Source organism: Mesoplodon mirus, assembly GCF_964341445.2.
Source record: "Mesoplodon mirus genome assembly, chromosome: 3".
Lineage (NCBI taxonomy): Eukaryota > Metazoa > Chordata > Mammalia > Artiodactyla > Ziphiidae > Mesoplodon > Mesoplodon mirus.
Window position 1 is genome coordinate 166204583 of NC_138978.1, and position 17436 is coordinate 166222018.

General features: G+C 34.8%; 1 protein-coding gene across 3 annotated transcripts in view; it reads left to right on the plus strand.

The window, feature by feature from the left end:
• COP1 (COP1 E3 ubiquitin ligase) overlaps window positions 1-17436 on the plus strand; it is a 223871-nt gene that overhangs the window by 53598 nt on the left and 152837 nt on the right. For 2 of the 3 annotated variants that reach the window (XM_082613771.1, XM_082613772.1), the window contains exon 6: window positions 11134-11202. The exons of the other annotated variant lie outside the window; for it this stretch is intronic. In XM_082613771.1, coding sequence (XP_082469897.1) covers window positions 11134-11202 — 69 coding nt within the window. The remainder of the gene's footprint in view (window positions 1-11133; window positions 11203-17436) is intronic. 3 annotated transcript variants of the gene reach the window in all.

The window sequence follows — 17436 nt, forward strand, 5'->3', positions numbered from 1 at the left end:
GCTATGACAATAAAATGGACAACCTGGAAGAAATGGACAAATTCTTATAAATGCACAACCTGCCAAGACTGAATCGGGAAGAAACAGAAAATATGAACAGACCAGTTATAAGCACTGAAATTGAAACTGTGATTAAAAATCTTCCAACAAACAAAAGCCCAGGACCAGATGGCTTCACAGGCGAATTCTATCAAACATTTAGAGAAAAGCTAACACTTATACTTCTCAAATTCTTCCAAAATATAGCAGAGGGGGAAACACTCCCAAACTCATTCTACGAGGCCACCATCACTCTGACACCAAAACCAGACACAGATGTCACAAAGAAAGAAAGCTACAGGCCAGTATCACTGTTGAACATAGATGCAAAAATCCTCAAGAAAATACTAGCAAACAGAATCCAACAGCACATTAAAAGGATCATACACCATGATCAAGTGGGGTTTATCCCAGGAAATCAAGGATTCTTCAATATACGCAAATCAATCAACTTGATACACCATATTAACAAATTGAAGGATAAAAAACATATGATCATCTCAATAGATGCAGAGAAAGGTTTTTACAAAATTCAACACCCATTTATCATAAAAACCCTCTGGAAAGTGGGCATAGAGGAGACTTAACTCAATGTAATAACGGCCATATGTGACAATCCCACAGCCAACATCGTCCTCAATGGTGAAAAACAAACCATTTCCACTAAGATCAGGAATAAGACAAGGTTGCCCACTCTCACCACTATTATTCAACATAGTTTTGGAAGTTTTAGCCACAGAAATCAGGGAAGAAAAAGAAATAAAAGGAATCAAATTGGAAAAGAAGAAGTAAAGCTGTCACTGTTTGCAGTTGACATGATACTATACATAGAGAATCCTAAAGATGCTACCAGAAAACTACTGGAGCTAATCAATGAATTTGGTAAAGTAACAGGATACAAAATTAATGCACAGAAATCTCTTGCATTCCTATACAGTAATGATGAAAAATCTGAAAGTCAAATTAAGAAAACACTCCCATTTACCATTGCAACAAAAAGAATAAAATACCTAGGAATAAACCTATCTTAGGAGACAAAAGACCTGTATGCAGAAAATTATAAGACACTGATGAAAGAAATTAAAGATGATACATATAGGTGGTGAGGTATACCATGTTCTTGGATTGGAAGAATCAACATAGTGAAAATGACTATACTACCAAAAGCAATCTACAGATTCAATGCAATCCCTATCAAATTACCAATGGCATTTTTCACAGAACTAGAACAAAAAAATGTCACAATTTGTATGGAAACACAAAAGACCCTGAATTGCCAAAGCTATCTTTAGAATGAAAAACACAGCTAGAGGAATCAGGCTCCTGGACTTCAGATTATACTACAAAGCTACAGTAATCAAGACAGTATGGTACTGGCACAAAAACAGAAATATAGATCAATGGAACAGGATAGAAAGCCCAGAGATAAACCCATGCACATATGGTCACCTTATCTTTGATAAGGGAGGCAGGAATATACAATGGAGAAAAGACAGCGTCCTCAGTAAGTGGTGATGGGAAAACTGGACAGCTACATGTAAAAGAATGAAGTTAGAACACTGCCTAAAACCATACACAAACTCAAAATGAATTAAAGACCTAAATGTACGGCCAGAGAGACACTATCAAACTCCTAGAGGAAAACATAGGCAGAACACTTTATGACATAAATCACAGCAAGATCCTTTTTGACCCACCTCCTAGAGAAATGGAAATAAAACCAAAAATAAACAAATGGGACCTAATGAAACTTAAAAGCTTTTGCACAGCAAAGGAAACCATAAACAAGGTGAAAAGACGACCCTCGGAATGGGAGAATATATTTGCAAATGAAGCAGCTGACAAAGGATTAATCTCCAAAATTTACAAGCAGCTCATGCAGCTCAATATCAAAAAAACAAACAACCCAATCCAAAAATGGGCAGCAGATGTAAATAGACATTTCTCCAAAGAAGATATTCAGATTGCCAACAAACACATGAAAGAATGCTCAACATCATTAATCATTAGAGAAATGCAAATCAAACTACAATGAGCTATCATCTCACACTGGTCAGAATGTTCATCATCAAAATATAAAGAACAAATGCTATAGAGGGTGTGGAGAAAAGGGAACCCTCTTGCACTGTTGGTGGGAATGTAAATTGATACAGCCACTATGGAGAACCGTATGGAGGTTCCTTAAAAAACTAAAAATAGAACTACCATATGACCCAGAAATCCCACTTCTAGGTATAAACCCTGAGAAAACCATAATTCAAAAAAGAGTCATGTACCACAGTGTTCATTGCAGCTCTATTTAGAATAGCCAGCATATGGAAGCAACCTAAGTGTCCATCGACAGAGGAATGGATGAAGAAGATGTGGCACATATATACAATGGAATATCACTCTGCCATAAAAAGAAACGAAATTGAGTTATTTGTAGTGAGGTGGATGGACCTGGAGTCTGTCATACAGAGTGAAGTAAGTCTGAAAGAGACAAACAAATACTGTATGCTAACGCATATATATGGAATCCAAAAAGAAAAAAAAAAGATCATGAAGAACCTAGGGGCAAGACGGGAATAAAGATGCAAACCAACTAGAGAATGGACTTGAGGACACGGGGGGTTGGAGGGTAACCTGGGACAAAGTGAGAGAGTGGCATGGACATACATACACTACCAAATGTAAAACCGATAGCTAGTTGGAAGTAGCCCCATAGCACAGGGAGATCAGTTCGGTGACTTGTGACCACCTGGAGGGGTGGGAAAGGGAAGGTGGGAGGGAGGGAGATGCAAGAGGGAAGAGATATGGTGATAAATGTATATGTATAACTGATTCACTTTGTTATAAAGCAGAAACTAACCATTGTAAAGCAGTTATACTCCATTAAAGATGTTAAAATAACATCAAAAAGAAAATAAAATGACAGTAAACGGACTTTTAAAATGCAAAAGAATGGGAGAAGAGACAATGGCAGGAATGGATGAAAAGTACTAGTTTAAGAGATCTGAGAAAGCTGAGTCAGCAGTGGGGAAGAGCTAGGACTGAACCCTATTTATATTGTGAAACAAAGGCCTTGGAATTGGTACCATGAGATAGCTCATACAGTAAAGGCTGAAAATAGGATGAGTTGTTGAGGATCTGATTAAGAAGCAGTTGGATTCTCTGATCCCTTCCTGTACAACTCATAGCAAATGATTCTCCCTTTTCTACCTTAAGAGAGCACTAGAATTTTTTTTCCATGTTGGTGGTAAAAGAGAGACTTTCTGGACTATTGAACCACAGGCTCACTTAAGGGTGTGTATGGGCTATTTACTGAAGAGAGGTAAGTTTACATACTGAATGTGAGAGCTGTTAACCTTATTCCCCCTTTGACATGTCAACATTAATCTTTGAATGCTTTTTGTCTCTGCCTTAGAATTGAGGAAGTACAGGTATCTTAGTTTTAGAACTCAGATCTTTTCTGTTATTTTTTGATGAGGGAGCCAGTTTAGAAGCAAACTTCCTGTTATAGGTATTACGGCATTTTTCATTATTGTTTTCCTGTTTTACTTTGCATTATTATTTAACTTGATGAATATTTCTAACATACAGAAAAGTATAGAAAATAATGAGACTCTTGACTTACCTTCTTTCAGTTTTAATAAATAGTAACACTTTACCATATTTTTTTAGGTCTGCCTTTTGAGAATTAAATATTTTTTTATACTTAAAACCCTCTCATCTCATTCCATTCTCCCAGAGTAACCACCATATGAAGTTGGGAAGGATCCTTCTCAAGCGTGTATAAGCTTTTTTTAAACATATACTTGTATCTACAACTGTATATAAAGTATTGTTTGTATAATTTAGAAGTTTATATAAAGAGTTTTAAACTGCAGTTATCTTTTTGACCTATGCCTTTTTGTTTACTTTTTGAGGTTCCTGCTGATAAATGTAGATCTAGTTTAATTATTCTAACTTCTGTATAGTAATCCATTGCATGAACATTTCTATTCCCCTGTTGATGGACATTTAAGTTGTTCTGAATTCATAATTGTGAGTGTCAGTACTGCATTTAGTATTGTTATTCATGTCTCCTTGTGCTCATATATATATACTTAGTGATTTAAGGAGTGGAATTGCTTTTCATAGGGTTTGAATGCCCATTTTAACCATATTAAATATTGCCATATTGCTCTGCTGTGGGTTTGTACCACATCAACCCTTGGTATTCTTTTTCAGTTTCTGCCAGTCTGATAGTTGTCAGATGCTTGTGTTTGTGTGTATCTGTGTGTTTTGTTTTGTCATTTTGTATTTTTTGTATTTCTGTGATTACTAGTGAAGAGAGTTTCTTCATTTGTTTGTCTATCTTGGTTTCTTATTTGATGAATTGCCTATTCATAGCCTATACCCATTTTCCTAATTGTTTCTTTTTTCTTATTGATTTGTTAGAAGTGTGTGTGTGTGTGTGTGTGTGTGTGTGTATTTTGGATATTGCTACTTTGCCAAATGCTATTTTGGTAATTGAATTCTAGTTGAATTGTATTGTGGTGAGACTGATTTATATGATTTTAGATTGAGTATTTTTCATGATTTCACTTTATTTGTCTCATTGGCTTGTCAGGTAGAACATTTTGTTTGGTTTCTTAGTGGTTGCTTTTGGGATTTTAATATAATTCCTCTTACATTGTACTTTTGAGTAATATTATCCTACTTCATCAGTATTATAAGAACCTTTCAACAGTATACTTCCATTTCTTCTCTCTCAGCTTTTGTACTATTTTTTATCAAATGTTTTACTTCTATATATGTTATAACCATCCCCCCATAAATCATTATTAAATTTGGTTTAAACAGTAGATTATGTTTTATGGAGATTTTTAAAAAGTTCTATATATACATATGTTTATCATTTCTGGTGTACTTCATTGTCTTGTTTTCTATTGACTCATTCATTCTTTTGTGTGTGTGTTTTTTAAAAATAAATTTATTTATTTATTTATTTAAGGCTGCATTGGGTCTTCGTTGTCGTGAGTGGGCTTTCTCTAGTTGAGACAAGTGTGGGCTCCTCTTCTTTGTGGTGCGTGGGCTCCTCGTTGCAATGGCTTCTCTTGTTGCAGAGCACGAGCTCTAGGCACGCAGGCTTCAGTAGTTGTGGCACATGGGCTTATTTGCTCTGCGGCATGTGGGATCTTCCTGGACCAGGGATTGAACCCATGTCCCCTACATTGGCAGGTGGATTCTTAACCACTCTGCCACCAGGGAAGTCCCCATTCATTCTTTTGAATACCATCTGTAATTTTCCTTCCACCTGAAGGACAGCTTTTATCATTTCTTTAGTGTAGATCTGCTGGTGATGAATCTTTCACCTTCTATATCTGAGAAAGTCTTTATTTACCCTTTATGCCTGAAAGGCAGTTCCAAATGAGTATAGAATTCTAGATTTACTTTTTTTCTTTCAGTATTTTAAAGATGTTGCTCCATTGTCCATTGTCTTGCATTGTTTCAGATGAGAAGTCTTTATCCTCAGAATGAAATGCATTTCTCTCAGTTTAACATGTTCTTTTTGTGGTTTTAAGTATTTTGACTTTGATATACCTTGGTATAGTTCCACCCCCCACCCCATGTTGCTTGTTCTTGGGGTTCTTTGAGATTCTTGGATTGGTGGGATTATAGTTTCCATAAGATTTAGAAAATTTTGGGTCATTATTTCTTCAGATATTTTTCTGTCACCTTTTCCACTTTGGGAACTCCAATTACACATCTGTTAGGTTGGTTGAAATTATACCACAGCTCACACATAAACAGCTCTGCTTATTTGTGTTTTATCTTTTTCCACTGTCTAGTTCATTTTGGATAGTTTCAATTTCTGTTGTCACGTTCACTACTTTTTTCTATAATCTGTTGTCTCTCCTTAACTTGGAGAACACATAGGTAGTTATAGTAAGTTTTTTATGACTGTATTTGCTTATTTTATTATTTGTGTCATTGCTGCATCTGTTTTTTTTTTTTTCTTCTTTTTTTTGCGGTATGCGGGCCTCTCACTGTTGTGCCCTCTCCCATTGCGGAGCACAGGCTCCGGATGCGCAGGCTCAATGGCCATGGCTCACGGGCCTAGCCGCTCCATGGCATGTGGGATCTTCCCGGACCAGGGCACGAACCCGTGTCCCCTGCATCGGCAGGCGGACTCTCAACCACTGTGCCACCAGGGAAGCGCTGCATCTGTTTTTATTGATGGATTTTTTCGCCTTATTTTGGGCCATATTTTCCTTATTTGCATGCTTATTAATCTTTCGATTGGATGCCAGAAATTGTACATTTTACCTTGTTTAGTGTTGCTATTTTTGTATTCCTTTACACATTTCTAAACTTTGTTCTGGCATGTAGTTAAGTATTTCAAAATAGTTTGATTATCTTGAAGCTTGTTTTTTAAGCTTTGTTAGCTAGAGCTAGAATAGATTTTTGGCAGTCTCATTGAGTGTTCTACCTGATGCCTGTGTATTTCGAGGTTTTTCCGCCTAGCTCCTGGGATAATGTATTATTTCTGGTCCTTTGTCTGAAATTCATCCATTCTAACTAGCCTGCTGTTTTGTTGTTTAAAGTAGGAATTCTAGCTTTCTCATTGCATTTTAGCCAGTAACTTCAATTTGTTTGCTGTTGGTCCATTGAAATTTATTGTGATTTTTTTTTTTATGGCTCACTGTATGGTCTGTTTTGTTAAATGTTCACCTTCATTTAAAAGCAATGTGTTATTTGCTGTGCTTTATAAATGTAGAGTTTGTTAATATTATTCAAAAATTTATTTTCTCCTTGTTCCATCATTTATTGATCGGGGTATGTTAAAAATACAATTTTTGTTTATTTTTCATTGATTTCTATGATTTTTACTTCATATATTTTGAAGCCCATTATTAGGTACATACATGTTTAGGATTGTTATGTCTTCTGGATGAATCATCCCCTTTGTCACTATGAATTGTATGTGTTTATTGCTGGAAATATACTTTGTTCTGGAGTCTTCTTTTATATTTTCTGATGTTAATATAACCTCAGTAGCTTAGTTATGACTAGAGTTTCTATGCTATATTCTTCTGTACCATTTTATTTTCCTTCTGTTGTTTTTATATTTTAAAAATGTGTCTCTTAACTGTATGTAATTGAGTTTTTAATGCAATCTAGTAAGCTCATTTATTCAAATGCTTAAGTTCATTTAAATGTAATATATAATAATTATCAATGTGGTCAGGCTTGAGGTCTACCATGTTGGTATTTGTTTTCTGTTTTTCCATATATTCCTTATTTACCTTTTCTCCTTTCTTGCTTTCTTTAGAGATCATTGAGTTTCCAGGGTTTCATTTTAGTATACCATCTTCTCTATTTTTCACATATTGCTTATTATTGTATTTCTAGTGGTTTCTCTAAAGATTACAAAATGCCTTTTTTACTTTGCACAGTCAACCTTGAGTTTATAGTATGCCACTTCAAGGTCATTGTATTCACAGTCAACACTGAATATACAGTTGACCCTTAAACAATGCAGCTATTAGGCATGCTGACCCCTGTGAAGTTGTAAATCCGCATCTAACTTTATAATCAGCCCTCCATATCCACGGTTCAGTATCCATGGATTCAACCAGCTATGGATCATGTAGTACTGCAGTTTGTATTTATTGAAAAAAATCCATGTATAAGTGGACCCATGCAGTTCAAACCTGTGTTGTTCAAGGGTCAACTATATACCATTTTATGGAAAGTGCAAGACCTTATAGTATTTCAATTTACCAAGCTCCTGCCTTTTGTGATTCAGATTATATTATAAACCCCACTAGTTATTTTTTTTAAACAGTTAATAGTCTTTTGAAGAAATGATGCAAAAAAATAAAGAGACCCTTTTAAACCAAAATATTTACGCTTTGAGATGTCACCATTTTCTCCTGTAGATCTGAGGTTCCATCTGAGTCATTTCCCTTTTGTCTGTATAATTTTCTTTACTATTTCTTGTATAGATGATAGTTTTGTTCTGCATAGAAGTCTAGTTTTTTTTTTCTTTTAACACTTTAAAGACATATTTTCATTTTCTGTTTGCTCCTTTGTTTCTGATGAAATTTTCAGTCATTCTTAATCTTCTTCCCCTAGTGTATCCTTTTTAGCTGCTTTTAAGATGTTCTTTTTGACATTAGTTTTCAGTTTGACTGTGATACCCCTAGCTTTCATTTATCCTGCTTGTGTTTCACAGAACAGGAGGATCTGTTTGTTGAACATGTGAACCATTATTTATTCAACCCTGTGCTCTCTCTCCTTTTCCTTAGGATTCAAGTCATATGTTTTATTGTTTCATTTTTTAAAAATAATTAATTAATTGATTTATTTATTTAATTTATTTTTGTCTGCGTTGGGTCTTCGTTGGTGCGCGCGGGCCTTCTCTAGTTGTGGAGAATGTGGGCTACTCTTCGTTGCAGTGCGCATGCTTATTGTGGTGGCTTCTCTTGTTGCGGAGCATGGGCTCTAGGCTCACAGGCTTCAGTAGTTGTGGCACGCGGGCTCAGTAGTCGTGGCACACAGGCTTAGTTGCTCTGTGGCATGTGGGATCTTCCTGGACCAGGGCTCGAACCCGTGTCTCCTGCATTGGTAGGTAGATTCTTAACCACTGCACCACCAGGGAAGCCCTTTATTGTTTCATATTATCCCACATATTTCTGATGCTCTTTTTATTTTTTCTTTCTCTGAATTGGGTTAAGTAATTTATATTGAACTGTCTTTGAATTCATTATTCCTTTCCACTGCTCTGTCCATCTGTTCCTAACTTCATTCATAGTTTTTTTTTTATTTCAGACTTTTTATTCTTCATTTCTAGGTTTACACTTTGTTCTTTCAATTCTTTTCTAATTCTCCATTTTTTCGCTCATTTTGTCCATTTTCTCAATTCTTTTTTTATTTTCTTTTTTTATACAGCAGGTTCTTATTATCTATTTTATACATATTAGTGTATATATGTCAATCCCAATCTCCCAGTTCATCCCACCACCACCCCCCTTAATTCTTTAATAATATAGAGACATATTTTAAAGTCTTTTTTGCTCATTCCAGCAAGTGGGTCACCTGTGAATTTCATTCTTTTGCCTGTGTTTTTTTAAAAAAATTATTTTATTTATTTATTTTTGGCTGTGTTGGGTCTTCATTGTGGTGCATGGGCTTCTCATTGCAGTGGCTTCTCTTGTTGCAGAGCACGGGCTCTAGGCACATGGGCTTCAGTAGCTGTGGCATGCAGGCTCAGTAGTTGTGGCTCACGGGCTCCAGAGCACAGGCTCAACAGTTGTGGCACATGGGCCCAGCCGCTCCACGGCATGTTGGATCTTCCCCGACTCAGGCTCGAACCCATGTCCCCTGCATTGGCAGGTGGATTCCCAACCGCTGGGCCACCAGGGGAGTCCCATTTTGCCTGTTTTTTTCTCTTGACTTTTCCTGCTTCTTTCCCTGTCTTGTAATTTTAAAGTTGTATTCAAGAGCAGTACAGAGACTAAAGTAGTTAGTTAATACTTTCTTCCTGAATGGTCTTGCCTTTTCCTTTGTCAGGGAGCAAGGATAAGAGACTGAGCTCTTTGGTCTAATAAGTAATTTAGCTGAGTTGGTGCTCAGTTGTTGCTTGAGCTAGTTTCAGTTCATTGAAAGTGAAGTGGGGAATTCTATGGCAGTCCAGTGGTTAGGATTCTGTGCTTTCACTGCCGAGGGCATGGGTTCAGTCCCTGGTCAGGGAACTAAGATCCTGCAAGCTGAAGTGGCCATGCTTTTTTGTAGTATGTGCAATATCTCAGTGAGTCTTCAAATTTTTCTTATCAATCTATAAACATATAGATTCCTGGAATCTTTTCTAGAGTAACAGAATCATACAAAATCCATCCCAGTGTCTATTTTAAGAAATGCTTCAAATAATTCTGTTGCATAGCCAGGTAAATGAAAGTTTTATTAATCTTTCTTATTTTTGTTTGTTTTAGAATGCTCCACTGGACTTTTTTATTCTTTTAAAATATGTATAGGAAAGTTAGAATTGTAGTTGTTCATAAACCATGCCTTATTGTTATTCCACTTTTAGCTTTTGATATTCTTTTTATGTATATTTATCAGATGTAGCTGAAATTCATTGGTTCATTGTGTACATTTTAAAACTAAAAGGTATCTTTTTGTAATTTTATTTTATTTTATTTTATTTATTTATTTTGGCTGTGCTTGCAGGATCCTAGTTCCCCTAACAGGGGTTGAACCCACTCCCTTGGCATTGAAAGGGCAGAGTCCTAACTATTGGACCACTAGGGAGTTCCCCTGTAATTTTATTTTTTAATAACAAAATATGTTAAACTTATAATTACCATTTATCTGTTACATCTTTGTTTCTGTTACCAATGTGTGTTATTTACCCCCCCTCCACTTGATAATATTAAAATTTTCTTTTAAAATTTTTGAGTTTTACTGAAATCTTTCATAGAAATATATTAATTCTCATATCTGTGTGAGTAAGTAATGACCAGAAATAGTAAATTAGATTTCTGAAAAGCATGAATTTCTTCCTATTTATTATGTTTCTTACACCCCTGCAAGTTAAATTCTTATGGGGAAAGTGATTTCAGTGTCTAGAAAGTACATTGGCTCCACTATGTTTTTGTTTTTTAAATTAAAAAAAATTTTTTTTGGCCACACCACACACATGTGGTATCTTAGTTCCCCAACCGGGAATCGAACCCCCACCCCCTGCTTTGGAAGCACAGAGTCTTAACACTGGACCACCAGGGAAGTTCCTCCACTACAGTTTTTGTCTTGATGTTTTATTAGCTTGGTCAGGGAAGAGAAAGCCAGGACAGATAACAGAATTGCCATTTCCCATAAATAGTTTTTTCTGCATGGTCGATGAGAAATGTAGTTGAAAACACCTGTTTTTTTCAAGTTAGTTTTAGGGGAAATGGCTTGCTTTTAAAAATGCCAATTAGCAAGTGGAAAACGACTAAATAGAAATAAGAGACTAACTTAAATGGATGAATTAGGTTGCTTCATACTGATTATACTGTGGTGTTAAAGAAAACTTTGAACTCAAAGTTATGTTTTTAAAAGAACAATTATAATTTTCTATTATAGGAATCACATGCAGCCCAACTACAGATCCTTATGGAATTCCTCAAGGTTGCAAGAAGAAATAAGAGAGAGGTATATTATTTTGTGTATTTTACATAATGTGTCATTTACTATTGTTGACTTCCCATTTTTTCTCCATTTTTGTGAAGGCATTTCAGGTTAAAATTTTTATTTAAGTATTTAAAAGCATTTGAGTTTTCAGGAGTTTTATCTTTTTTAAGCTTTGTTATTTTAACTTCTTTTACGTTTACAACTTGATATTTAAAAAAATCCCTTTTTGGAGGTGTGCTAAAAAGTTTTCTATAGGAGTGAATATAATGATGTTACCTCAAAGCTATAAAGAATAGATAATAGAATTATCAAATGGCAGCCTAACTTTCACCCTGAAAAGAAAACGTAGGAAAATTTAGATAATGAAGTCTTAAGTAGAGAGGGTTACAATTTTCCTGTGATTAAAATACATCTTGGTGAGGGGAAACAAGTAAAAATATAGCTACCTATTTAGAACTTGGAAAGTGTAAGTCATGCAGGATAACTAAAAGATAACTTTTTATTAATAATTTTATAACAGAATGTCCTAATTTAACATTTATAAGATTCCTCAGTCATTTCACAATAGTATAAAATATGGGAAAATGAAAGGCAAAATCCTGTGGTCTTGGTAGCATGCTAAAATAACTTTGAAAACTGTTTTATATTTAAATTCCCAACTGTTATATTTTTACTTTCAGTTGTCTAATTAGGACATCTTTTACTCAAAAAAATATAACCATATTTGTTAGGTTCCAGGCCATCTTTATTATTTTTGAAAATAAAAAGATGAGAACTTGTTTTGATGAAGTACTTTAAGTGTGCATTGCCAGAACTTTACATTATCTTAGTTTGATATTTCTGCTTTTATGGACTGTTCATGATGTCTGTTTTTAACTTTTTCTTTCTTTGTTCAGATTGGATTTTTCTGTTATGCTAGTGTTGATAGCTAAATGTTCTTTACCTGGTTTATGATTGTATTTTTCTTTAACTTTTGCCAAGGTAGCAGTTGTGACTTTAATGTTTTAGTATCTATTAAAAATTATCTTCAGTATGAATTTGAGTTTTATATATTCTTCTTGATTTTTAATTTTATTTTTTTGGTGGGTACTCTAACTTCAATTTGCATAAGAATAACCTGAGGATCTTCTTAGAATCCAAATTCTGATTAAGAGGGTGTGTGTTTGAGCCTGATAATCTGCATTTCTAGCAAGCTCCAGATGATGATGCTGTTGGTCCGTGGACCAAACTTTGAGTAACAAAGCTGAACATTTTATAGCATACGGAAACAAAATTATTAATTCAGTATGTACACTCAACCGTCTTTGCTATAGCAAATTCTTTGGAAAAGTGATAATTTTTTATATTCCGTACATACCTTCTCTCCTTTCAAAACAGAATGTGAAATTGTTTTGCAGTAGTTTTATGTAGTTGTTTTTACCTTCGACTTTGAACTCATCGAGTGAGATTTGGTACATAGGAAATAACCTGATAATGAATCAATTAAGTGAACAGTCCAAACATATGGATATCTGGGGGTTAAATGAAATGGATGATCACTATGTATAATCTGAATTATTTAAGGTTTTCATTAGCCTCTGAGGTTTTTCATACTTCTCTAGTGTCTGTTAATGCTTTCAACACATTTAGATTTGAAATTTTCTCAGGTAAGAAGGATGCAGCATATAACTAAAATAAACAACTATGAATGTTCTGGGATTTTTACTAGCAAGCTGATAAGTTATCCCGCCACAGTTTCGTAGATGCTGGCAGAAGACATGAGACTTCTGGGTTGGAAATAAAGTCTTGACTATTCATGGCATATCTGGCAGCATCAGCTTCACGACCTGCAAGTCCCTCAGGGGCGGTTTAGAGATGGGCCTTGGTAGATTCTGCATATACAGTGATATATATTACAACCAAAGAACCTTGAACTTTGGAAACCCCAGTCTTTTAAAGGGGTCTGCTAGCAAATCTGTTCAGTCTTTGCCCTGCAGGGAGACACTATTTTTATTTTATTGATCAGAAAACAAATCTGCCCTCTCTCCTGGAGGAAGTCACTATTTCTGTCTTGCCAGGGTGTTCACTAAACAAACATCCTTGAAAAGATAATTTGGAACAAAAGTTATCAAAAGATGTGCAGAAATGGGAGAGATCAATGGAGAATGTTTCCCAACGATAGCTCTTCCTTGTTATATTAATTTGTCGTCTCTCTGATGCGGTGGCCAGTGGCCTCCAATAACTCCTTCTATGATATTGCCTTTGATCACATAGCCCTTAGTATCAGTGTTCCTATATTTTTGTTATTATGTCTGGGTTAATTGTGCTTTAGAATTTTTCAGCTTGAGTTTAGTTTGAATCTTATAAGATCCTTGTGAATGATGGATTTTTTTTCTCTCTTGGATCATATTTTCTTATGATAGGCAATTTAACCTAGAAACATACTGGTTCCAAGTACTTCTGGATATTGGTGCCTCTTAATATGCAATGATTATACTGTTGTTAATATATTTTGGTTTTCTTGTTTTTAGTGTATCCATAATTGAGTGATTATTAGTATATCAGGTTTAACTACACAAGGAACTCTGAGGAGCTAGGTTAACAAAGTTTTAAAACTTTGAAAATTTGGAGCTAGGTTAACAGACTTAAAAACTTACCAGTTACTTTGATTAAATTTCATTAATTTTTCTGTGATTGGGGTCAGGTACACTAGTGATTTGGAAATAGTAAACTTTAGTCTAGAAAATGTAGTTGATTAATACCTCATGATTTAGTACAGACAGAATGAAGTGAGTGGTTATTTCTTTTTGCATATATTATAAAGTATATATTTGTGTGTTTAGTCCTCAAAATGAATATGGTTGTTAAAGATCTTATCTCCTGTAGTATAATTTATACTTGAACTTATTCAAGCAAAATACAGACTGACCAGGAGACAAACTACTATTTCTGATTTTTTTTCCCTAAGATTAACATTCAGACTTTGAAAATTAACTTTGTGATTTTATGCTTGACTTTTAATTGCAGTTATGATGAGTCTAAACCAAGACTCTGAATCTGCTTTTTAGATTTAACATACTTATTTGTTCCAATGTCACATCTTGCTGTTAGTCCTACATTTAATTTTTATTTGTGATTTATTTTTTTCCTTGACTCTCCTTTGAATATTAAGAGAAAGGAATGTGCAAGGCACATAGTAGGCATTTTCATTAGTTACCTCTTTTTGTGTAACAAGTTACCCTCAAATTTAATGGCTTAAAAACATCATTTAATATCTTGTGTCAGGAATCTTGGTGCAGAGTAACTGAGTGCCTTTGCTCAGGGTTTCTCACCAAGCTACGCTCCAGGTGTTGGCCAGGGCAGCAGTTATCTTAAGGTATGACTGGGATAGGAATGCTTCCCAGTTCACTCGCTGGCTGTTGGAAAGAGATACCATATTCTTACCACATGGGCTTCTCCATAGGATAACTTACTGTGTGGCAGCTGACTTCCCTCACAGGGAGCAAGAGAGGGTTTTGAAGACAGCAGTCACATGCTTTTTGTAGATTAATCTTGAAAGTTACATCTCAACAAGTGTTCTGTTTTTTCCATTAGAAGCAAATCTTTGGGTACAGCCTATACAAAGAGAGGGAATTACACAAGGGTGTGAATTCTGAAGTGGGAATCTTTGAAGGCTTTCTTACAGCCAGCCTACCACAGCACTTAATAAATATATGTTTTTAAATGAACATGTTATTCTTTCTTCATGGTCAGATTGAACAAAAGGGCTTTAGTTTCCATGTAAAAGCCAGTCTCCTCTGTGCAAATTTGTACCAGCATTTGAACAATTGCCTTATATTTCATATGATTTAATTTTAAAATACACTTTTGGATATTTGTGGTACCTATTTAATTCATTGTAATAAGACAGTTTTGATGAGTCTTGGTTTCCTTTTGGTTTTGTTTGGAATTTTATTTTGAATATTTGAAAGAATTGAATTTTACATTGTTTTTATATGAAATAAAGCACAGAAAAGTTCGTAAAACTAATTTACAGTTTAAAGATTCATGGTAGAGTGATCATCCATGTAACCATCATCTTGATTAAACAGTAGAGTTTTGCTAGGCTTCCTGAAGCTCCCTCCCTACCCTTTCCAGATTATAGCCTTCTCCCTTGCCCATTAGGTAGTCAATATTCTGATATTTATGGTAATCACCTCTCTGTTTTTCTTTATTGTTTTGATGCCTAAGTATTTATAAGTCTCTTCTTTTGAACTAATATAAATGCACTTCTGCATTATATAATGTTTTGTTCTTGTCTTTGGCTCAGTGTTAAGATTCATCCCCATTGTTGTATATGGCTATAATTGATCCATTTTTATTGTTGTATAGTATTCTATTAAATGAATACACCCCATTTTTGTTGTTGATGGACTTGTGAGTTGTTTCTGATTTTGAGCTATTTACAAACAATGTTACTATCTTATATATGTATCCAGGTATATATTAGCATATATCTCTATGCTACATATGTAGAAGTGGAATTAATGAGTCATAGGATATGTACATCTTCAAACTTAGTAGATAATGCCAAACAATGCCTGAGTAGTTGTATTGGTTACTCTTCCTACAGGCATTGTAGGAATGTTCCTGTTGCACTGTATTCTTGCCAGTACTTGGTGGCAATAGACTTTTTTCAGTTTAGCAAATCTTAGGATATGCATTGCTATCTCTTTGTAGTTTTAAGTTGCATTTCCCCGAGGCCAGTGAGGTTGAGTACACAGTACTATGAATTGGCCATTGGGATTTTTGTGTATGTGTGAAGTACTTGTTTAAAGCTCTGTGCATCTTTTCTATTTAGCTGATTTTCTTACTGGTTTATTGTTTATATATTCTAGATAAAAGTTCTTTGTTCTATCTATCTTTCTCTATAGCAGATCTTTTACCCCTCTAATTGGGCTGCTTTTTCCATTGTCTTAATTATGTCATTGGATGAGCAGAAGTTTCTGTCCATAATAGAGTCAAATTTATTACTCTTTCCTGTTATAATTAGTACCTTTTATGTTAGGTAAAGAATTCTTCTCCACCTGAGGTCATGAAGACATTTTGCTATATTACCTACTTGAATATTTACCTTTTGTTTTTCATACTCACATCTGTAATCTACTTGGGAATTTTTCATATGGATGTCCAGATGTCCAAGTATCCTTAATTAGAAAGTCCATCCTTTTCCCATTGCTTTGAAATACCACATCTGTCATACCTCATGTGTCCATACATGTGTGGGTCTGTTTTTAGGCTCTCTTCTGCTCCACTGGTCTGTTTGTCTTTCTGGCAATACCACATTGTATTAAATACTAGAACTTTAAAGTAAGTTACTATTCTTTTTTAGGAAAGTCTCAGCTATTCATGGCTCTTTGTATTTCTCTATAAATATTAGAACCAGCTGATACATTTCCATGGTACACCTGCTGTGATCTTTATTGGGATTACTTTGACTCCATAGATGAATTTGGGGGACTATCTTTACAATAGACTTTGAACATGGTATTTCTCTCTGTATATCTAGGTCCTTAAGAATGTCCTTCAAAATTTTGATATTTTTCAGGGTATTATTCTTACACATCTTTATTTTAGAGTTGTTCTTAGGTCTTCAATCATTTTTATGCTATTGTAAGTGATGTCTGTGTCTTTAATTTCAGTTTCTTACTATTCGTTGCTGGTATATAGAAATGCAGTTGATTTTGACACATTTCTTTTGGTATCCAGCAACCTTGTTAAAATCATTAATTCTAATTTATTTGTAGATTATTTTATGTCTTCTGTGTACGCATCATCATCTGCAAATAATAACAGTTTAGTTTCTTTCCTTATGATCCTTATATCCTTTATTTATTTTTCTTGTCTTACTCTGCTGGCTAGGACATCCGGTACAGTGATGAATACAAGTGGTGATAGCGGGGCATCCTAGTCTTGGTGCTGATCTCAAAGTGAAAGCTTTCGACGTGTCACCATTAGGTATGATGTTTTCTGTAGGTTTTTGGTAGGTATTTTTTTTTTATCATTCAAGGAGATAAGTTTCTATTCCCAGTTTCCTAAGAGGATTTTTTTTTTAAATTATAAGTGGGGGTTGAGTATTCTCCAAAATTTTTGTGCAGTTGAGATGGTATTTTTTTTCATTATGTTAAACTGGATAATTACATTGGTTTAACATTAAAAGTCAATCAACTTTGCACCTAGGGTGACCAACTATCCTGATTTGCCCAAGAGTATTCTAGTTTTATCACTGAATGTTCT